The following is a 24,153-nucleotide window of genomic DNA, read 5'->3' as shown; positions in this document are numbered from 1 at the left end:
TTAATCAAATTTTCCCATTTTTTGTTTGCTTCTATCCCTTCTTCCCAGAATGGAGTTTCTTGGTTTGCATTTTCTCCTCCTATGCCATGTTTTAATTTTGGTGCTGCAGTCTTGTAAAGTTTGAGAAGGCTTCAGCATCGCCAAAGGGCAAATGCAGCACTGCTGCTCAGCAGCTTGCTGAGGGCCAGAAATGTTGCAGATCTCCCAGCCTGCCAGAACAGCAACCATCTCATGCTTTAAAAAAGAAAAAAAAAATGCAATGGGGAAAAATAACAAACAACTAATTCTTGGGGGGGAGGGAGGGAGGAGGAGGGAAGAGGAGTAACATCCAAAACATCTGGGTTATGTTGGATCTGAAAAACAGGTGCTCCTTGTGTTTCCTCACTCTCCAGCCTTTTCTAGACTGGGGACACCCTTTTATTTTACCCTCTCCTCCACTTCCTTCCCCCCAGCATATTCAAGAAGCATTTTTCCACCCAAATGGAGACAAGGAGACAACACAGGTCCATGGCTCCATCCCCAGATCCTTCGCTTGATCGCATGCTGGTGCCGTTACCAGCTTCTACTGAAACACTGTGTGAATAATTCAGGGGCATTTTGCATCTTTTATAGCTCTGAACTTCAACTAAAAGGAGTTTTGAGATGGTGCTGCTTGTGCAATAAAGTATGAATGTGGCTGAAGGCGAAAAATCTCAATCTTGCATGACTGAAAAGGGACGTGGATGGGGAGGGTGACAGCAGCGGTTGCTGGGGAAGCCTCTGAATGCTGAGAGCTCTTAGAAGTGGTTTAACACATTATTTTCATGTGTTGACATGGGTGAAAGGGCATTCGCTTGCAGGCTGGAAAGCACAGCTTGGCCCCAGTTTTTCCCTGACTGGGACTGTCAAGGGAAGTGGGAAGGTTTAGGGTTTGTCATTCCCCATGGGGAGCCAGCATCTTACCACCGCCCTGGTTTTTGCAGCTCAGTTGCTGCTGTTCCCTAGTGTTGGGTTTCCTTCTCCATGAGGTGTTTGAGCCAAATCATACTGTTTTAAGGACTCTTCATTGTTCGAGGCTTTTAATACAGTTGCTGGGGGTGAACATGAGAGGTGCAGCCTCATTAGCGGTGTGCTAATGGGCACACGTCCATGTCCCCTGCTTTGGGATGCTAGCAGAGGACTTTTCCTTCAGGGGTTGGCTGCAGCCCTGGGGCCATGCACCAACATGCCACCAACATGCAGGCTTTGGCAGGCATCTGCATCAAGAAGCTGGAAAGATTTAAAATTCCTAACTAATTTCTTTTCCACAAAACAAATGAATCTTCAGAAGGGCCTTTTGTCACAGCTGCTAAGCCATTAAATTTATCTGAGTCGTTTACAATTTGTGATGGGACTGTTAATGGCCTGATGTGGGGATCAACATCACTGAAAGACATGGAGGTTGGTTTTTTCATTCCCCTTCCCCCCACCCCTTTTTTTTTTTCTGTTTTCCTTTTTTTTTCTTTTGGTTTTTAAGTTGCTTCTGGATTCTGGATTTGCCCCAGAGACACAAAGCTGTGTTTGGAAAACGTCAGCTCTGTGTCCCCAGCCCCTTTATCACGCCAGGGCAGCTCGGGCTGAAAGCACAAACCACAGCCCACCCAGGGGGAAGTGCCGCCCTGCTACTACTTACAGCTTCAAAGTACCTGTCCATGATATGAAACATGCCATAAAATGAATATATTCCAGATGTCCCTACAAATTTCTGTCGGCTTCACCATCCACCTGAAGGCGGCTGATGTGGTGAGGCTTCTCAGCATCTGTCACCTTGTTTCCATGGGGCTTCACTGCCCAAATGCATGGGCTGGTGGATTACTTGGCATCCCTGTGGCTAGCAGGGCAGTGGAGGGGGCCAGCTGGCCTGCAGGGTGATGGGGTGATCTCCCTTTTTCAGATCAGGGAAAGGGGTCTCCACCCTTAGGTTTTGGTGAGATCTTCATCCTCATCGACACAGGGAACCTCTCCTTGGAAGGTCTGCATAAACACATTAGGGAGGTCTGCATAAACACATCTTTGGAGTTTGGGGGGGTCTCCATCCTCAGGGCTGGGAGGGCCCACATCCTTGGTTTTTGAGGATCTCCACTTTTGTAGGGGAGGGGGGGAGGGGGATTGCCATCCTAGGAGCTGGGTGTACTTCTGTGCTTGGAGTGAGGAGGGTCTTTATCCTTGGTTTTTGTAGTGCTCCATCCTTGGAGCTGAGAGATCTTTACCTTCAGAGTTGGGGGACCTTCATCTTTGGGTTATGGGGATCTTCTTCCCTGAGGTTGCTAGAGTTGCTTTGTCCTTGGAGTTGGCAGATCTCCATCCTCAGAGACAGATGACCATCCTTGGACGATCTCCATACATGAGGATGGTGGCAGTGGTGGGATCTCCATCCTTGAAGGTTCTCCCTGCTCAGGGTTGGGGGAATCTCCAGCCGTGGAGGGATCTCCATGCTCAGAGGACCTCTGTCCTAGATCCTGGATAAAACCAGGACCCATTGCTTCTTCCATACAAACCACCTTGCATGAGAGCCGTGAGTGTCTGGCCAGACTTCTGCCCTTGGGCAGCTGCAGTTTTGGTATGACATGAACCTGTACCTGTGAGTGATGCGTACTTTGCAGCCAGCTTAGCAACCACAACCTTTATTTATTTAAAAGCACCACAGAAAACACACGGCAAATGTTTGGTGTTGGATGGGGGTATTTTCAGAAGACAGGACAACAATTTCCTTGGTACCCTCAGTATTAGGGCCCAGTTGGCTAAAAGGACCGTATAAAAGCTGGAATACTGGTGGTGTGGAAGGCAGTGAAATAGGTACAAAGCTAGAATTATTATTCATAGCTAATACGTTGCATGGCGCTAATTAATTTTTAAACAGACTCACTGGGGACCTCATTGCTAAAACATGATGTTTTCTCCTCCGGCACCATAACTGTTAACTCAAAACAAAGCAGAAGAAAGGAAGATGAACCTCAGCACCCACAATACAGCATCAGAGCCGCCCACTTGTGAAGGGGATTTCTCCAATGGCCAAATCCTGCCACCAGGGTTGGGCCAAGGTCAACCAGATACACTCCTCCAAGGGGATTTTTTTGGGGGGTGAGTCAAATCCAGCTTCCCTGAAGTGCAGAAATGTCACCTTAGCTGAGAGCATGCTGGGAGCAAAGGGAAGAGCTATTTTTGGCTCTGCTCTCACCTGTCTCGCTTTACCCAAGCATGGCTTTCCTGAATATTTTTAGCTGTGTTTTATTACCAGTCTTGCAAGCCCCAAACCAGGGGATCATACCATTGCACTGTTACTTGCCCATAGACAAGTTATTTTATTCAAATACTCTTTGGGAGTGCTAAGAACAGACTTCCCTGAACATACTTGTTGTCACTGGCATCTAGCAGAAATCAACATCCAGATATATTTATCTGACATTTCCCATCACGTGATGTGTGGACTACTGCTCCTAACACAGCCAAAGTTGTAAATGTTTTATCTTTGTGTTTAACTATTCTTTTTATCAGGCTGTCCTTTTCTCACCATCCCCTTGAATCTACCTATTAATTCCAACACTTCAAGTTTTCATCAGGATGCATTTCTCCAAAAGAATGAGAATTTATCAAGCTTCTGCAAAACTGTTTAAAAAAAAAAATAAAAACAACATCAAATTTGATGGTTCTATTTCCACCTCCATGTTTACCTTTGCATTTAAAAATTAGGAAATTTGGTGGCTCAGGCCAAACCTTCCCTGCTACTGTCCAGAGTAGGTGATACCAGGGTCTGGTCTAAACTGGACTGAGGGAGAGGAATTATAACTGCAACATTGCAATATTATTATTTTTAGTTGTTGAGGGGAGGCTTTGTTGGGTGCTGGTAGCAACCCCAGGGTCACAGAGTGCTGCAATCACAAACACCCCCAGACGGGGTGATTTCTGTTTCCATATGGAAAAGGGACGTGGCATCTGGTTTCACTCCCAGCAGCTGGCAGCTTGAAGCCTGTGTTTTGCATGGTGTGGAGTAAAGAGAAAATAAAGTGTCGAATTGTTTGGCATTATCAAGGATTTCTGCTCCCCAGGACTCCTGCATAAAGAGATGGAAATTTTAGCTGCTGGAGCCAAGAAACACACAGAAGTATATGAATTTATTACATTTTATCTCATTCCCCTGCAAACAGTACTGGAAATGTCAAAAGATCATCTATTGTTTCATCATTTATAAAGAATTTTTGTTTTCTAGTTGTAATTTCTTTGATGCATGGCTGAGGGGAAGGGAAAGAAATTGGAGCAGGAGACAGCAGGTTGAACGTGCAGTTTGTCTGGCCGCAAAGCTACATGCATTTAAATTTCTCACATCCCAGTTTTTAATTTAACAAATGTAATTAAGGATGGGGTAGGTACTCGGATTATTCATTTACTCCAGATGGAAAAATTAAATTGAATGCAAATTCTGTAATCAGACATGAAGTTGAGAATGTCAGACGTGATGGGGAAGCGTCAGCACATTAATCGGACCACTTTCCCTAAACAGCCCCCAAATCTAGAGCCAGGGATTATTTGAATAATTGAGCTGGCATTTGATAAGATATCTGATTGCTGATATCTCCTTAAAATGGAGCCCTAATTGTAATTCTCCATCAAGAAGGATTAATCTGTGTAACAGAGTGCACTGGGAATAGCGCAGTGTCAGGCTGCCTCACTTGAGTTTTGGTCTTTTATTGAGGGCTGCTATTCCCAGCAAGTGTACCAAAATGATTTATCACTTCTACTGGTACACTATACATGAGATGGGAGGCCAACAGATATCACGGCTTGGCCCTGGAATTTCAAGACTCCCTGAGTCCCAGCAGTGTTGCCCATAGCCTTGGGTGTTGGGGCTGCATTTTGGACGTGCCTCCCATCCTTGCAGAGGGATTTCTTAAGAGTTGCACCAATGTTTTAATGTTCATACTAAAGATTGCCTTCGCTTCCCTTCTTCATGGTGCAATTAAACCCTTAGTTACCTGAGAAACAGAGAAACAAGGAGAATTGCCCCCATCTTCAGAAGATCTCATTGGACCATGACTCTAGCCACTATGCTGGTCCTCTGATGGGTCACAGCCATCGGCAAGCTGTTGAGCGTGGATGGACTCCCAACTCAGCCTTGGCTGGGGTAGCAAGAGGAGTTTCCCCTCAGTCTTGTGGCAGATACCCAGTCACAATCATGGATTTCTTTTCTTGCATTTCCTCAGCAATTATGTATTCACTTCAGAGAAGTAGCTTTTCTGTAGTCTTTTTCACAACTTGCAGCATTTGTTCCTCTTGAAACAAGACATGGCAGGACAGAATTTGCTTCTTAAATCCCACACCATAGCAGATACTGAAAATAATTTTAATTGGTCACTGTTTTTGCTGAAAAAGATTATTTAAATTAAAAACAAAACAAACAAACAAAAAAACCCCTTCAATATTGAATATCTGGAGTTGTAAACAAACAATGATTGCAGTCTTTCTCACCTCCTGTATCTAGCAGTAAATGAAAAAAAAAATATGGCAAAGAGATAAAGCTTCAAAGATATCTTGTTTTAAGTGCACGCATATTGTGGAACAAAATGTAAATGAAATTTAAAAAAGAAGGGGAGGGGAATACTCATGAGCCCTACCTGTAGTTGCTAGAACTGCCCAGCAGTGAAATGGGCAGCTCATGTCTCTGTTTTCACTAAAGTAAAGCCAAGTGCCGTAATTTCTTCTTTTTTTTCTTACCATCCCACCTCCTCCTGTGGCTGGGTGCTAATATACACTTCTGTTAAATGGGTGCATTAATTATGTCAGCAATGTAATTTTAGCCCAAGTGCATGCATTCAGCCATTTTCTTTTGTCAGCATTCACACTCCAGAACCAGAAGGGCAAGATTTCCCCCCAAAACTTAAATCACTTGAGATGAGTTGGGTGTTATCTTCAAGGTTGCAAATTGCTTGTTTACTCCTCCAGCTGGAGCTCTTAATTCAGAACAATTAGCATGCCATTTAAAACAGAAACAAAGCATATGGAGGTGATCCCAGAGAAAAGAGCCTACTTGGTTTGGAGAGCCCCGGCACGTTGCCTGACATTTGCAGAACCAACTGCTTGACTCCAGTTTGTCTTTCTTTTGACATTCCAACTGAACTGGTGGGCATGATAGGGAGTGATATGGATACCTAGCAGCTTCCCCCCAAAAAAACGTTGAGCACTACGTTGAGTGATGCTTTCTATCAAAGCAAGAACCAGCTTGGTCTCTCCAGTGGACTAGAAATAAAGTGTTCGTTGCTGGGACAAATTCACCATTGAGAGAATATTGACACCACTGTGTCTAGCCCCAAAATATTGCATATTGACCACACCTGTGAATACTAGAATAGTGCCCAGCTTGCTTGACAAAACCCCTTTGCAGTGTTACAAAATGCCACTCCAGCTCCCTCCTTCAAACCTTTCTGCAGCATCATTACAGGTACCTGCTATCTACTTGCTCAGGTTCCTTTTTTTGATGCAGATGAATGACAAAAGTGTAAATCTGGAAATAACCCCCCCAAACTTTTCCGTGGTGAGTGAGCTCAACCTGTTTAATGAATTTCTGTGCCAAGAAATGAAGAGGTGAGCTACTTGCTTTTGTGCAAGGACATAAAGCACTTTATTAGCACTTTATTATGTGAGACTGTGTAAAATATTGCTATGCTGGAAGATGCTGCATTTTTGCAGTCTGGTGGCAGCTCTTGGGACAGTGCCTGCCTGCTTGCCTTCCTTCCTTCTTTCCATGTCTTCACTGTTTTTGCTCATGTGGCTCACCCTATAATTGTACAAAATTTGATTAAAAGCACTCAAGAGTTTGTTTTTTATGTGAAAAAGAAAAAAAAATCCAAATATTTTCCCTCAAGTCTTTGTAGGAATCAGCATTGCCCAACATGGGTTGTATCACAGGAGTTTTTCTGATTCCCCCACAAATGATCTGTACATCTTCCTAATGTGCTTTTCTGCCCTAAAGCTGGCACTAGGGTTTTTGAGAAGTCCTGCAGCATGAATTCCCCCAGACCTGCAGACAGTCAGGCTGTGAAAGCCACACAGGTTGTCTTTAAGAGCTTTTCTGCAAACCCTTTCCTGCTATTCCCTGTCTGAGGATGGATGGAGGCAGCATTGGCAAATCTGAATAACTAATCAGAGTCCTCATTAACCCCCCGCAGAGATGCTCAAACATTCACTTTGCTGTTTGTGAAGCAGAAAAAAAAAGGGGGGGGGGGAGGGGGAGAGGGTGGAGGGGAGAACAAAAACCAAAACCCCAAAACCAAAAAAACAAAACAAAACAAAACAAAACAAAAAAACACCCTGCATTAAAATTGATGTGTTATTAATCCCACTGTTCCAGACCTCATGGGCACCGAATTTTCCTCCATCTCGCCTGAGGCTGAACAGTATGGTGCCACTTCTGCGGGGCACTTTGACTTTCCATTATTTATCGGTGTGACACCTTTGTTCCCCATGCCCAGATGTGCACATGTGCATGGGGGGGGTGGTCTCCAGTACTTCCATATGTGCCCCCCCCCCCCTAGATAATGCAAATCGCCTATAGAGGGGCTGGGCTCTGCTGGTGGACTCAACTGGCTCATATCCTGGACTGCGTCTCACCGTGGTGCTGGATGCCATGGCTTCACTGTTGTGGAAGAGCAGAAATATCGCATGCATATTAGCATGTTTTAAATCTCTTTTTGCTCTCTTTACTCTCTGAGCAATGAAACAGGTTAGGCATCATCAGGTTTAGCCTATGGATCTGGGGAGGTGGAAGCATGAAAATGCCATATTGCTCTTTGCACCTTCAAGCATCCCCACCTTGCAGCTCTGAACCATGTTCAGAGGCTGCTGAAGTAAGAAAAGAAATTGCACAGCTGGGAAAAAACACACAAATCAAAGGTTTTTTTTTGCAATGCTCCTCATTCCAGATTGCAGTGGCTGTTGGAGCTGCATGATTGTGGTTGGGGAGCCACGATCACCCCTTGGCTAAGGCTGGAGCTCCTAAAAGAGTAAACCTGAAATTTGAGCTTTTATACTGTTTTGAACATATACAAGGTTTCTCTAGTTTTTACCACATATGTAGAGTTTGGGGCCGGCACAGCTTGGAACAGACTTCTAAGTGTAGAGTGGGTAATGAAAATATTTCAGCAAAGCATTATTAGGGGGACTTCACCATTTGTTATTTTCACTCAGGTCAAAGGAGCTGGTATTAAATTTGTTAAAAACCAATAGCCACAATTAAACAGCACTGACCTGCTGACATTGGAAGCATTGTGATCTGCTCACACTGGAAGCAAGGTAACTTGACAGAAAACATCTTCAGTCAAAGCTTAAAAACCCTATTTTTTTTGCAAAGATCCTGGATTTTTTTTTTCTAACTAAATATCATCTTAGTTAGCATTTACTTACCCTTATTTAGATGTTTATTAACAGAGATGCTCTAGCGGACCATTTGTTTGCAGCCTGGGTACAGGCTCAGGTCCTGGGATGCTGGTACCTGACCTGGGATCCCATCTCCACTGTTGTATGTCATTCAGGTTGGGAAGATGGGGATTTAGGATGTTTTGGGGATTGCCGTTGATGCAATCTGTGCAATGATGTGATGCAGTCATGTTATTGCCATTGACAGGTGTCTCATTTGTAACCCTCCTGCGGATGCTCCACGTGACAGTGGGTACCCACTACACTGTGTGTCTCAGCAGCTTGTGTTGCCTGCAGTGGAACATCTTGGGGAGGCATCCCCTCCATTCCTCCTGCATCAGGAGGACTTCAAAGGCCTCTGCTAAACTTCAAAGGATGCCTTTTGAAGTTGCTAAAAGTGTGTGCTGGCTGAAAAAGATTTATCTCCCTTTGCAATGGTGTTTGGGGAAATGTTGCTGGTGGGGTTGGCTATTTGCACTCTTTGTGACAGGGACAAAAATTGCATCTTTTGTGCGGAAACCACACAAATGCTGTTTATGTCCTGTCAGTGCAGGTGCATGCAGCATCCAAGATCTCAGCCCTGATCACCTCCAAAGAAGAAAATCTGCATCGCTTGGGACTGCAGAGTCTGCCAAAGCTATTTTAGCACTAGCAAAGCCCTATTTATCTGCTCCTTTTCTTCCAGTTCTCATGTTTTGTTCCTGCTGCAAGCCCAGATGACAAAAGTCTCTCCCATGGGAGAAAAAAAGACTCTACGGGGATGACAGATTGCTGCAAAATACAAAGTTTTTGTAACATTGTCGGGACAAATCCAAAGCAGGTCAAATCCTGGGTCCTTGACAGGTATTTGGCGTCAGCCCTTGCATGCTCTTCCAAGGCACGAGCCCATTGGTTTTTTATTCCTGATCATAAATATCCTTAATGATATTTAAGCTGCTGTTGCAGTTGGAGAGTTTGGGAACTCAAGACCCATCTGAGTGTTTAGCATAGCCCAGATTAAGCTTCTAAACCTTTTGGCAGGACTCACACATGCCTGAGGAGTCAAGAGGCTTCTTGTCCTTTCTGCTCCTTCACCAAGGTTTCCATGTTTGGAGGTTTTGGGTCCAATTTCTGGATGGAAGAAGAAGGTTTTGGAGCAAGAGCAGACGCAGAAATGGGTGCTAAAACAATAGTGTTGAGAAGTCAGATGGTATTTTGGAAGGCTGGGTGGAGAAATCACATCGGTGATACTGAAACACTGTACAAACAGCTATTTTGCATTATCACTGTTGGGCTGTTTCTGCCTGGTTTTGCCTTGAAATCACCCACTTGCTTCCAACATCTGGAGGCCTCAATGTCGCCGAGTTTTCCAGGAACGGCACTTTCTGTGGGACCTTCCTCATGGCCCCTCCTCTTCTGTACCCTTGGCTGCAATAGTGGATATAGTGTGTGAAGGCATGAAAACGTGAGTGCTGTTATTACAGGGGATTCGGGGTAGACTTACAACCAGAGGGAATGGCTGTCATGATTCTTCCAGCAGGCGAGGTGCGGCTTTCTGCCGGTGACATGTTGAAGATGTGTACCACAAGCATGTTTTGCAGACTGGAGGAGCTCCTCAGTAGTGGTGTGTGGCATGGTAAATGTACTAGATGGATCCTGGGGATCTGAGGAGCGCTCCACCAGGTGATACACATCCAGTGCATATATCAGATGTATACTGGAGGTCTGAGGAGCTCTCTAGAGGTGATGTGTATCGAGGCACATATATCAGATGTACATTCGAGATCTGAGCAGTAGTACGTCAAGGGATACTAGACATATGTTGGTGATCTGAGGAGGTCTATACAAGATAACATAAATCGAGGTAGACGGACGTATTGAAGATCTGAGGAGCTTTCCAGAGGTGGTGTGTATCAAGGGATGTAGATGTTTAATGGAGATTTGCGGAGCTTTGTAGAGGTGTTATATATAGCATGGTAGATGTATTTGACATACATTGGAGATTTGAGGAGCTCTCTAGTGGTTATGTATATGATACATACTGGGAGATGTATCAGATATATATTGGACATTTTAGGAGCTCCAGACCCATGGCATATATCATAGATGTATATATCAGACATATATTGGACATGTGAGGAGCTCTCTAGAGGTGATTTATATCAAGGTAGATATATCAGACATATTGGAGATCTTAGGTGACGTTTATCACTTAAGATAGAGGTAATATCTAGACCTGATGTATATCTGTGTATATATCTCAGAGATCTGAGGAGTTTTGTCTCCTATTGCCTGGTTTTGCCTTGAAATTACCCACTTGCTTCCAGTATCTGTTGGAGGCCTTGATGTTTTTCAGGTTTCCAGGAATGGCACTTTCTTTGCTCACTTTTTTTTTTTTCAGAAAACACGCAAAAGGCATTCATGGCCATGCCAGTCATTATTCAGTCCAACTTCACTTTTTACTTCTGTCTGATATGCAGAAGGTTTTAGGCAACACATATCTTTTTCTTGGTTTTGGTGGGTCTCTGGTTACTGTCCTGCCAAGGACTAGCACTGATTTGCCAGATTTCAAGTTGCCTTTACAGACCTTCTCCTGTGTTGTTGTTTTTCCCTTTCCCTTTCCCTTTCCCTTTCCCTTTCCCTTTCCCTTTCCCTTTCCCTTTCCCTTTTTTCATTTTTTCCTTTTTTTTTTTTTTTTTTTTTGACATGGGAAACACTGCAGAGAGGGAGATCTGTGAAGGCATTTAGTGAGATAATTAAAGCTGAACTGAGAAATACAGTAATTTGCAGACATGCTTAAGTGGGTTAGGCAGCTAAATCCCATTTAGGCAGGGAAATTTTGCCACTTGATCTGGTTGGATGGGCCTAGAAATCCTAATCTCAGCCTCCTTAAAGACCAGATCCTTGGGAGATGCAGCATCATCTCTAACATTTGTATGGACTTTTTCTTATTAAATAACCTCTTGATCCAGCTCTCCTTGTTTTTGAATTGTTTTTTTCCTAATTCACGCTGTCTGAGCTTGAGTGTAAAAGGCATATTTACACTCAAGCAATGATTATAATTAACCCCAGGGCTGGTGACAGCCAGTGCAAAACAGGGGCATGGCCAACAGCAACAGCAGTTTCACAGCTTTTCCCCTGTTTTCTCCATTTCAGACCCAGATCATACTGCTAACCCACTGTGAGATCCCATGCCGGGGATTTGCCACCACTGAGGAACAGCAAGGGACAGGACAGGACATACTGGCAGATATTCCTTTGCAGATATACTGGCAACGAGCACATCTTCATTTTCCAGACACATCTTGGTTCACCCTCTAAAACTCTGATTTATTTTTGCCCTTCCTTGGAGATGTCCAGAGCTGCCTGGACATGTCCCTGGGGTCTGATCTAGCTCAGCCATTGGCCCAGCTTTCCCAGGGGGGAAAGCTTTTCCAAGGGGCTATTCCCACCTGTATTTTCCTTGGTTCTACTTTCTGCCCCATCCTGGAAAATGCATGCTATAAGAGCAGACTTGCCTGTTGGCGATGGCCACAGTGGCTTCACTGATGATGCCAAAGAACCTAGCACAGAAAGCTTCATCCTCTGCTTAATATTTAATCTTGTCATTTCAGTGTTTTCTTTCAGTATTCAATATTTCACCATTTACTTTCCCAGGTCGTGTATACCCAGAAGTCTTGCTTTTGGGGCTGCGGGAGAGCACCTGAAGGACAGCAGCTCCCTGAGCACCCCCCAAACGGTAAAGTGGCTTCATTTTATATTAACAGGATAATGATATATATTAATTGACAGGGACACGGTGACCTCAGTGGGGCTTTATTTGGGGGATTTCTGCTCTTTCCTGGTACCCCTGTTGCCTCTTTCCTTCTTCAGTGAGCATTTAGAGGGGAATTACATATTTTTGCTGAGTTTTCTGTTATTTATTTATTTATTTTCGAAATCAGGCAGCTCAGGGAATCTTGCTTTAAAGCTCAAGTATTGAGAACACGTTGTTAAAAGCCATAACACCATGGCTAGCCTAGAGCAAAACACAGATTTCTATTTAAAAATACCCAAAATATGGGCTGTTATCACTGCAAAATATTGGCAGATCAGTAGGATATGGAGAAATGGTCACCAGTTAAAAATAACTTGAACACAGAGCTTAAAATAAGATGTATATGAAACCAAGGGTCTCAGAGTTCTTTAGTCAGACCCAATCACTAAAATTAGGGCTTGACAGAGTGACAAATGTGTTAGCTCTGTGCCAAAACTGTAGGCACCCAGAGGGTGACAAAGAAAATAAATCTCTGTTGGCTGCAACTTCCCTCCTAACGGAGCACAGAGGAATCTTTGGTCATTAACAAAACAGACTGAAAACGGAGGTGCTACTTTTGATTTGTGCATATGTCCTAGAAAGGCACTTTATCTCTTCCTAAATCAGTGAAGATTAGAGTGGGCACATCTCAGGGGAAAACCCCAAAGCTATTTCTGTTCTTCCAGCTCAAAGTGAAGCTTTACTTCGTCTGCTGAATGGCAGAACACAGTGCAAGACCTTTGGCTTCTTTTCTTTGAGTTTTGCCTACTCTGACAGCACTTCTAATAAATGGCAGCCAATAATGGCAGGATTATTTTCCCTGGACTGCCCTTTTAGCCCCAGTTTTCACCAGTGACCTTCCCTTGGCCAAAAAAAACAGCATTAAGTGTGTGATGAAGTGGCTGAATTTCTCATAATTCCAGATTGGATGTGGGTTTGCCCCACTTCTATTAAAGGTGTAAGTTGGGTTGACCTTGAAAACGCTTCTCTGGTTCATTCATGAGGGCTTGGGGTCACCACGTGTACTTCTTTTGGGGGCGATCCTCCATACCTTGATGCTGTCTTTGCAATGAGTATTTTGATGTGAGTTGCCTGGTGCTTATAGGGCTCAGTGCCCTACAGATTGCTTTGGGGACATTGGGTTGCTCCTCTGGAGGAAGCCAAGGATATGGAAAACAAGAGCACATGTCCATGGAGGGCACAGCCTGGCCTCCAGCAAGGAGGCCAGACCCAGTATATGCAGCAGACTGTGGCGAGGGCATGCAGACATATCCCACTGAAGGTATGGAAAGACATGATGCTGGACGCATGCTTCAATATCTTCTGGAGCAGAAGGGTGATGTTGCTCTTGGCAGTTAATGATAGAAATTATCTACCCCAAAAGCCACCTTCTGAGATGGTGTTTCCCCTTGGCCCCCGTGTTTTCCAGGGACAACCCGTTTTCCACTTTCCTCTTGAAGCCTGCACATCTGTGGAGATGCAGCTCTGAGGCTAGGTTGTGCCTTTTTTCACTGTACAAAAAAAAAATGGCACATTTCACACCCTAAACATTTCACAGTCTTGTTTTATACACATTTCATTTATTGGGTTGAGTTCAAACTAGGCTTTTACTTCCATCTCACATATTTTGGGGTCTACCATTTAGAGTAAAATGGAGAAGAGACTGTATTAAATATCAAACAAGCTTAAAGGAGCTCAAAACTATTTGTAACTCCCTAGTTAGCTGGAGACTGTATAAATCACCACATCATGTCTCAAAGTGCTCTTTTGTCATGAAGGCTGGAAATATGGGGGGAAAAAGCTTTCAAATGGGCAAATGAAAGATATTTAAATTGGAACAATTAATCTAGTGGCTCACATCACAGTCATTGATGTCTGGGTTGAGTTTCAGTAGCAGAAGCTGCAATGTGTTGGCTCTGGGACATGGACAGCACTCTGCTGATGCCAGAAAGCCTAGAATTTCTTTTTGTCAAGGAAAAGCTCATTGTGTCTTGTGGTCTGGAGAGCCATTTCTCATCAGGAATTACACAGTAAAAAAAAACAAAACGTAAAAATCCACATCCATTTCCATGGGGGGAGGCAAGACAGGGAGAAGATGGAGAGCTGCAGCAGAGGGATGTGAAGCAGAAACTCAGCGAGTTGGGAGCTCTGATTTATCTGCCATATGGGAAAGAAGAAAACAGCCAGCTCCAAAGGGATTTCTTTCCCTCTCCCAAAGGGAAAATTTACAAGCGTGTTAGCAGAATTTAGTAAGAAACAAGGCAGATTTAAGTGAGAAAAGGGTTTTATAGGTGTGCCATAGCATTACTCTGCTTTTGGTGCTTTCCACAAGCAGGGAAATCTTTGCTTTGGTTCCTGTGCATGTCTCACCACCCACATGTCTGAAGTCAGGGAAGGTGGGCTGTTTTAATCCAATTCCTGCAATCTGATCAAAAAGCGGGTTTCCACTGGCATTTACCCATTGTAATCATTCACAGAGGTGTTGGGAGATTTGTGTGAAAACTGCAAGCGTGGACACCTGAAAAAGGTTTTACTACAAACTGCACTGTCACTCACAAGATGGTTATGGGCTGCAGCAATGGTTGCAAACAGCCATTGCCTGTTATCTGCTCCCGACTGCGTAGTTTGTGGTCAGATTTTTGCCAGGATCTTTGGAGTATCAGGGTTGGCTTTTGCACCGGTGCTGGTATGATCCACACTTTGCAATGTTTGCGCCGGCTGAGAAATTGGTGATGGACTGCAGGATGGAAAAATGTAGCTGGCAGTTAAATTTCTGCTGAACAGGATTAACCTTGTCCTCAAAAAAGCTCTGTGACAAGGTCTGATCCTGGCTGGGACTTTGGAGTGAAACCTCCCCATTTTGGGACTGGTGTGGGATCAAAATTTGGTGTTTGGGTGCTGGAAATGTGGCTGTGCAGCAGTTCCTCTGTCATTGGATTAGCAGGTTGCAGTAAAAAATGAAGTGTGTAAGGCAAGTTTTGAAAGCATTGGGCAAGATTTTAATCATAAATTATTCCCACTTAATTGCTTGCAGCAAAAAACTGTTAGAAAATTAATCTGCTCCCTATTTTTGTTAATACTCTCCAAGTAATCAGAACCTTTTACCGGACAATTCATGTCTGGCATGAGGATGTTTGCACATTTTTAGGATCATCAGCTATGTTTCACTTCAAAGGTTTTCAATTTGCCCTCCAAAAAAAACTCACAATCTGCTCTTTTGGGAACTTTTGCTGGGCTAGGGGCTGTATTGCCCAAAATTCAAGTATTTTCATGTTACTTTGAAGAAGCCTCTTTGATGTTTCCCTGTGCTTTTTTCCCTCAGCTTTTTTTGGAAGGTGCTTTAATGGTCTCCCTCTATAAAAGTAACACTTTAAAACGTGTGTAGGTATCTCAGCTCTCCACTTAAAAAAAGAACAAAGTTGTTTAATGCTGCCGTTCAAGGTACATTAACCTTGTCTACTAAAGCTCTGACTGGCTTTTGCAGGTTTTATTCTTGTGTTTATGTTGCAGAGATATCCCTGGAGCATTTTAGTTGGCAGTAGGGATGGGTATCTTTGGAGAGAAGAGAAGTATTTAGTGGTAATTGTTGTTCTCATCAGAAATGCACCACCGCAGCTCCCCCCCCCACACCTACTCCTTTCCATGCAGCTGGAACTGGGGGTGATTTGCAAATACAAAATGCTTTTTCCCCCGCCAGGGGAGAGATTTCCCATCCTGTGGGGAAGTTAGTTGTTTTTCGGCAAGTGTGTTTTGGCATCCCCAGCAGTGCAGCGTGTCCCTCTCCCTTTTATTGGTGCTTACATATCAGTCAATAACTTTTCTAGGAGAAGAAAACGGGTTTATCATGAAGAAATACCAAATCCCAACCTTCTTTAGACCATGGCAACAGCGGAAGCCCAGGCTTGGTTTGCTTTTTTTTTTTTTTTTTTTTTTTTTTGCATTGGGAAATAACTCAATAATGAGATGTCAGGAATATTGCAAAGGTCAGCATTTAGGGAACTGGTGTCTTGGCTGCTCCTGGTGCAAAAACTCTCCTGGAATTGAGTAAAGGAAATCTGGCTACCAAATATTTAAAATATATATATATATATGTATATATAGATGTATATGTATGTATATTTGCTGGCCCAGTGGTATTTCTGGCACATACCTGTAATGAGGCATCATGCAAGCCCACTTGGTAGGGAGGAATCATGAGAATCAACTGAGAATGGGTAATATCTTGAAAAACGTGTTTATTCCCCATTTTTGACCATTTAATAGCATCAGGTGTGTTTTTAGTGAGCTCAGGGTGGCAGTAGGGGGTTATTTTAACAGCTTGTGAAAAGATGGTGTTCATCTGCAGCTGGAAACTTTTGTTTTCAGGGAGATAGGTGAATCTTGACACTGAAGGTTGGCGGCAGGGGGAGGTTCAGACAGCAGATATAAATTTGGTGTCTGGGGGAGGAGAGTCGCTCCTGATTCGCTTTACAGGCAAGCAGATGGATGCTGTCACCTGCAGAGGGTGAACCTGTCCCTGCTCATGCTTCAGAGCAAGATGTATAGTTCTCTGGAGGTTCCTCTCCCTTCCTGTCAGCCGTATTTCTTCATTTTAACTTATATATACATATATAATGAATGCATATATCATAAACATCAGCATGCGTAACCCCTCTGTGAAGACAGTGGCATAAAAAACTAGCAGCCCCTTGCGGAGCATGACTAACACACCATCATTGCGAACCCCCAGTTTAAAAAAAAACCAACACCTTTTAGAAAAGTAATTTTCCACTAATACACTGAAATACCTTCCTGTGCCTGGAAAAACACACTGAAGTGCCTTGAATAATTTTGCAACTTTGGGAAAATAAAGGGAAATGCATGAAAACCCGGCTTTATGGTTTTCCACTTAGAATCCTCTCTTACAAATCACATGCTGCAGGGGAGAAGCTGTTGAATTAGCTGGAAAAAAATGATCCCTACTTTCCATTGGTTTGGAAACAACAGTTGTATCTTGCAAAGCTAATATTAATGTTATCCACAGAAAATGGTAACGTGGAGTCCAACAACATGTTTTTTTTTCACATTTGGTGCTACTTCTAATACAGTTTTATAGCAGTTCTGCTAATCGCACAGGTCAGGGATTATTTCCTCTTCACCTCCAGGATGGCAGATGACTGTTGGTAATACTCAGATTTTTTAAAACATTTTGAAGCATCAGTGGCCACTGTGAAAAGATGATTTCTCAACTCATTGTAATTATTTTAATTTGAAAAGGAGCTGATATATGGCTGGCAAAAAGCAGCCTATAAATCTTTCTGAGCTGCAACTCTTTTAGGTAGACACAAGCTCTTCAGGAAATATATTTCCAATTCAATGGCAATATTTCAGTGGTAGCTAAAGTATTTTTTATTTCATAAGGAAATTTAGGATACTTTGATCTCAGGTTGCAGCCAAAACCTGAAGTACTGCCCCTTCTGGAAATGAAAAGAGCATTTATTGACTTTATTGCTCAAAAATTCTCTGCTCCATGTGATGCCCTGTAAGGGGACTGCAATTACTCCTTCTGCCCTCGTCGGCTCCCTGAAAATTCACTGATCTCCCAAGATGTGACCATTTGCTTGAGCTGGTCTGTAAGGTGTTGGTGGGGTTGGTTGTTGCCCTGTGCATCCTCCCATATCTCCTTTCGTCCTCTGGATGATTATAGCAAAGAGCTCACTCACTTAAAATCATTTGGAGGGGGGGAGAAGATGTTAAAAAAATAAGGATTAATGCATAGTATAGCAGCTTTTGAACCTTCCCTGTGCTTAGAAGAAGCGCCTCACTGCCAATAAATCTTTGTGGCTGCAGGAAAGTGCTGACAGCTTTGCACTGTTATCCTGAGATTCATGGCTGGGGGCTCCCACACAAGGCACCCGTCCGGCACTTCCGTGGGCGCCAGCCACTTCCCTGGATATTTACGGCACCCAAGTGCATTTGTTTCCCTGAGATAAATATACCGCTATCAGCAACAGCTGTCTCTCATTTTTATCCCTTTTTATATTTGGCTATAAGTCCTATTCTCCAAACAAATCAACGCCCGTAAAGCCTCAAAGAATGGCTTGATTTAGTGAGCAGGTTAGATGATATTCAGCAATTAAATTGGGCTCCGGACTGCCACCTTCTGGGAATATATTCAGCCAAAAAGCCCACACCCTGTAATAAATTGCCACCTGCTAAAGGTAGGCTTGCTCCCAGCATGAACAATAAATGCCAAGCAGGGTTTTTCCCCCCAGATATCCATCTCTGGGTGTGTGTTCTTTTTTTTTTTAGTCTCCCACCAAGATGTCTGGCCTGCCAGAATGCTGAACTCTGCTTTTCTCCAGGCTGCAGCAATTTCTGGTGAAGCCATTTCCCCCAGGGGCTTTTGCACTGCCTCTTGAGGATGGGGATGCCAGAGCCGTAAACCAAATTTTAACATCTGACCCCACAGATTCTAAGCTGGAAGGAGCAGATAATTTTGCTAGAGGAAAAAAAAGATAAAAAGCATAATTTCAGGACTTAGACTCAATGATCCTCATGTGTCCTCTCCATCTCAGGAGATTCTATGATTCTAGAGTTTTAATCCCATAAATACAATAGCCTTCTTCAAGATGTTTGTGTCGTGCAAGGACCCCACTCTGCCTTCCCAATGCGCAGCATTTTGGGCGTGCTCTCCTAATAAGCTATTCGTGGGGCACCATACTTGTGCAAAGTGTGTGCACGTTGCTTTTTTTTTTTTAATTATTAATTCAAAACAATAAGGGTGGTTAACAATCGTGCCATGTAGACAGCACTCAGCTTTCCGCATGGACATAGCCTCTTGTGATCTTGGTGCCCTGTGGTTCCTATAAAGCCCAAAGCCTCATGGAGAAGACTAGAATATTGCAGATCTACCGCTGAATGACTGTGGGGACTGATCTGAAGACTCCAAACCCACCTCTGCTCTTGTGCCCTGGGTGAGAACATTTCTTCCCACGGGTCAGTGTTGCACTGCAGAAGCAACTCTATCACTTTTTACTGGTAGATCCATTGGCAATATCAGAGGACTTTGCATGGGGCTCCTCTCCAGATAAGAAGCCAGCACAGCTCAATGACAGGCAGAGCGACCAAGCGAAGTCTTTGAGAGATATCATCTCTGACAAAAATGAGCTGTGCCTTGTTTTGCAGGGAGAAATGCACCTTTGGAAGTTCTGGGGAGATTTCGCCAGGTGGCTTTGTGAATTTACTCAATACAGAGCTCAGAGCCTCAGAGAGGACCCAGGATGGTGGTGGGTTGCTTTTTTTTTTTTTTTTTTTTTTTTTGTAGGTTGGTTGGCTTGTTGTTTGCTTGCTTGTTTATTTATTTATTTATTTTAGCAAGTTTATTGGCTTGCTTTTTGAAGCCACCCTCCATCTGCAACCAAATAATAAGAGGCATTTTTGAGCAAAGACCTGCTTCTTTGGTTGCTCTTGGCCGTCAGGTCTATCTTGGAGACCGTGTCCAGCCAAAAGCTCCTCTGCAAATTTGTTCCGTCACAGTGTCTCTCTTCTTTGCCCATTGCCATTAGGCCTGAAGATACCTCCAATAAAACTCTGTTCCACCCCCGCCCCTCCCCAAATAGGTATGCATTTGCAGAAAGAACAGCAACTTCAGGAGAGGTTGAGGGGAGCATATCTCACCCTTTCACTGGCTTCAGGAATGTCCATTTGGGTTGTACAACATCAGGGTTATCTCCCTAGCTCAAATCAAGCAAAGGTTTGAATCTACTTTCCTCATTTCTGTGTGTTCAATTGCCATGGGGTCAGTCAACTCAACATAGGAGCCAGCTGGATTGGTCAACACAACATCAGATACTCAACATAAGTTTAGTGTGCAACAGATTGAGCATACAGCATTACTCCATGGTGGCAAAATGCAAAGAGACATCATTTTTTAGGTTGTTCTTTTTTTTGGTATGTAGTTTCAGGAAAGAGAAGATTTTGCATTTTTGACTTCCTTTCCTGCTTCCCAAAAAGAAGAATAATGGGAAAAGGGAATGGAAATCTCCATATAGGCACATAGCTATAGGAGCAAGGGGTGGAAAGCAAAGCCCTGGGTGCACCGGGGTTCACATGGGGAAAATCACAATGAGCTCCACCAATTGCAGCCATCATTTCCAAGAGCTCTGCTCTCACCTGGCCACTCTCCTTTCTGTTTTTTGTTTTTGTTTTTGTTTTTGTTTTTGTTTTTTCCCTTTTGGGAGGGTTTGGGGAATAGTTTTCCCCTTAATCCAGCAGCATTTCTCTTGCCCTCAGGTTCTCGATGTGACTCCCACCCAGGATGCACCATGTCTCCCCGGCGCCGGCTCTGACGATGATGGCCACCCAGACGGTGCCCCCTCCTCCCTACCAAGACACCCCACAGGTGAGTGTCTGCACCTGCACCCCCCAAAAAACTCTCTGTGACCCCCAGCCCAGCTTATCTTCTCATGCATTATTTACCCCTCATTGCTAAATATGAGCAGTATAAAATATTTCACCTCAAACTCTTCATTTCAGAGACTGGCAAAAATGAAACCCCTCTCGCTGCATCCAAGGTTGCAGTATTAAAGGATCTGGGGACAACCCCCTTGTGTTTTTTGCTGTTGTTGTTTCCATAATGAGCCATTTCTGGCTCATTTTGGGGTTGCAGGGTTTTCTTGGTGGCATACTTGGGTGTGCATCTTGCCTCTGTTGATGCAATGAGTGCCCCCAACCAGTCCAGCCTCCCAGTGCAGTGTCGATATTTTGCAGTAAAGTGTCTTTTGAGGCAATTTGAATGGCATTTTGATTGATTTTACGGCACTTTTGGCAATCTGTCTCAGGGAAAAAAAGACTTCATCTACAATGTTGCTCCAAGGGGTCAAATAACCTCCTTTCCAAGCGTCATTACAGAGTTAGTTATTATAAGAACAGCAATTTGTTCCAAGAGAAACTCAGACAGAGCACCCCAACGTGCTGGATGTGGGGATTTGGGCTTCACTGAGGTCGGATTTTGGGGACGATCCCACTCCTCACAGCCTACTGCAAACTTTTGGGGGGTAAATCTATATTTCTGATTTGAGGTGCAGTGACCATCTGTGGAGACTGAATGTGAATGATCCGGATGAAGCACTGAACTGGCACAATGTTTAAGGCAGCTTTTTAGGGCTTTTATGGGAAATCATTTTTTCCCCACTTTGAAAGGGGCATGTGCTGCAAAGCGTGGCCCTGCTGCATTTCTCCACCATTTGTATCCTGGTGTCACTGCAAAAACAGAAAATCCCCCCCAAGAAAAAAAATAGAGACCCTTCCCTGCAAGTAAAATAAATAAATTGCTGCCTTGCCGCGACTTTTACGCTCCCCCGAAGCCACCCGGGCCTCCTTTCTGCTCGTCTCCTTCGATGGGAAAAGGTCACTTTTGCAAATGACGCCTCGGTGGGGCTTTTATGGCTCCTCCAACTTCTGTGTCATCATTTGCTCGCTCCACTGCTCTGCTCAGAGCGTCTTTTTTTTTTTTTCTTTCTCACTTTCTCCTATTTTTTTAGTGCCTCTCTGTCGAAACGCAGTGCCTTTCTCGCTTACGCAGCAGGGAGCAGGGACACCGATTTAGTCCTAATGGGCAATTTAAGGGACTTTTAAAATAGCAGAGCTTTTCCATGGCATCCTACAGAGACATCCCCTATACCTTTCCCTGTCCCTTCTGCACCCCCATTTTCATTTAAAATGTTGCATTTGGGCGCCCTTGGGACCATTGTCATCTGAACACCTTCTTTTTTATCCTTTTGAGGGGGTTGATCAAGCATTTTTTCTTCATTTCAGGAGATTTAGAGGAAATGCTGCTGTGAAGAGCACTTTGTGTTTGTTTTTTTTATTATTATTATTATTATTTGGTTTGTTGGTTGGTTTGTTTTGTTTTTCCTGTATGCTGTGGCTGCTGTGAGCTCTTCACCTGAAAATGGAAGGATTTGTTATTTCTTGGTTTTGGAAAAACAAATTGCATGTTTATTCCTCTTTCCAAAGATGGGGCAGAGATGGGGAGGTCAGTGGTAAATAAGAAAACAAGTTGAACCATCAATTACAAGAGCTACAACCAATATTGCAAAACTCGTCTCACCAAGGGGACCATCCTGGGGAGAAAAATACTAAAAAAGGGGTTTGGGGGAGCTTTACATTAATATTATTACTGTAGAGGCCATGCAAGCAATCAACCTCACTGTCGGAAATGTGCAAAAATGAAGAAGTGATGGAAAAAGCTGCCTTTCAGAGGAAAAATATGCTGTAATAATCACCTGGTTCTGCTACCAGCATATAACACAGAGCATAATTTATACCAAGTGTGATCACGCTCGCCAAGTGACTCTACCTGTTGGAAATAGGGAGTCTGCATAAAAATCCATGTGTTTGCCATAATAAATTAAAAAGAAAAAACAACAGAAAGTCATTGGCCATTTCGTTGTCAAAATTGGACAAATATAGCTAGCAAAAAGAGGTTGTTTTAAAAATACATTCTCATTTTAATCACAGAAACTGATGAAAGAAGGCTTGTCCTGAAAAAGTGTTTTGTGGATGGTGTCTGATATATCACAAACAAAAACAGAAGCTCTATTGTTGTTGGAGCTTAAAAATTGGGTGGAGATGTCAATTTTTCACTAGGATCAGTGACACATACACACACATTGGGTGGAGATGTCGATTTTTCACTAGGATCAGCCTTACACACACACACACACACACACTGGTGTCCTTGGCACATTTTGGGCTTGGAACCAGCATTAATGGCATATGGATTTCACGCAGTTACGCTGAGAAATTTCACTGTGAAATGCTGATGAATAAGTTAAATAATGCCAATTTAGCAGGTTGCCTTGACCTGAAGACTTTCACCATGGTTGCTTTCAGGACTTGATATACTATAGGACTACTTTGACCATAGTTTTCAAAACAGTGAAGCAAAAAGGATTGCTGCAGTTACCTGCAAGACATCCTGGATCACGGACAGGGAGCCAGGCTAGCAGCCACTGGTTCTGGCAAAGCGTTTTCTTCCTAAAGAACCAAAAAAAGAAGAATATAATATAAATATGAATATAACTGGGAGGTGATGCAGCAAGTGATGCTGCAGAAATCCCTGATGCTCCCTCAGCTCAGCATTCACCCCTGGCTTTAACCAGGAGGCTTACGAAAGCATGGGGATATTTTACATTTTTTTTCTCTCATGCATATTTTTGGCTGTTTTCTGGAAGAAAAAAAAAATGCACCGATGCAGCTTGTGTGCGAAACTCCAGCATTTACTGGGCAGGACATCTCAGAGGAGAGAATGCAGGCATGACATCCCTATCTGCATTTTTTTCTGTTTCCTACACTTATACCTAAATCCAGACCCTTTTTCCCATCTTTTTCTGCATTTTCTCCCCATTTTCCCACCATGGAGACACTCATGCTCCTGGGACAGAAACTGGCTGCGTTTTTCTTCCCTTCTCATCCCTGTAAAGCCCCTTTCAGCCATGTTTTTGGCTTCCTCCCTGCCCGGCACCCCCATCCGTCTGCAAACACTTGCATTGGAGCAACCTTTCCTATTTTTTTCTGCCGACTTGGCACGGCCGGGCTGTTCATCAGAGGTTGCATTAGGCACGGGGATTATTTTCTTTAGTCCAAGGTGAGGTAATGGCTTCGAAACAGCCGCAGAGGAGGCTTTTTTGTGAGTAATAGCCCAATTAGTTGCAGACTCAGCTGCAAACAGCCAACTTGGCAGGATTTTGGGGCTCCAACTGCCGGCGAGGACACGAAATGGGCTTCTACGTCCTGGTAAATGAATGTTAAAGTAAAAAAAGGGGAAAAGGAAAAAAAATAGCCATTTCCCCCCCAAAAAATGTAAAGTAATTCTCAGTGGAGCTAGCAAGGAGGAAAAAAGGGAAAAATGAGAAAAGAGGAAGGGGAGGTATTTAATGGCACAGCCAGAGCGCTGTGCGCTGTGCAAA

The 24,153-nt window shown here is 43.7% G+C and overlaps 1 protein-coding gene across 4 annotated transcripts in view; it reads left to right on the top strand.

Moving 5' to 3' along the window:
• The window catches only part of PKNOX2 (PBX/knotted 1 homeobox 2), an 86,769-nt gene that overhangs the window by 38,168 nt on the left and 24,448 nt on the right, over window positions 1-24,153 (top strand). For 2 of the 4 annotated variants that reach the window (XM_082777826.1, XM_082777827.1), the window contains exons 3-4: window positions 12,061-12,142; window positions 20,474-20,582. In XM_082777826.1, the coding sequence (XP_082633952.1) occupies window positions 20,499-20,582 (84 nt within the window). In that variant the 5' untranslated portion in view covers window positions 12,061-12,142; window positions 20,474-20,498. Of the gene's footprint in view, window positions 1-12,060; window positions 12,143-19,366; window positions 19,468-20,473; window positions 20,583-24,153 lie in introns of all 4 variants that reach the window. The other 2 variants (XM_082777828.1, XM_082777829.1) reach the window with 2 other exon arrangements.

Source organism: Aythya marila, assembly GCF_965140915.1.
Source record: "Aythya marila genome assembly, chromosome: 23".
Taxonomy (NCBI): Eukaryota; Metazoa; Chordata; class Aves; order Anseriformes; family Anatidae; genus Aythya; species Aythya marila.
Note: the sequence above shows the minus strand (reverse complement) of the source record. Positions and strands in the feature narration are given on the sequence as shown.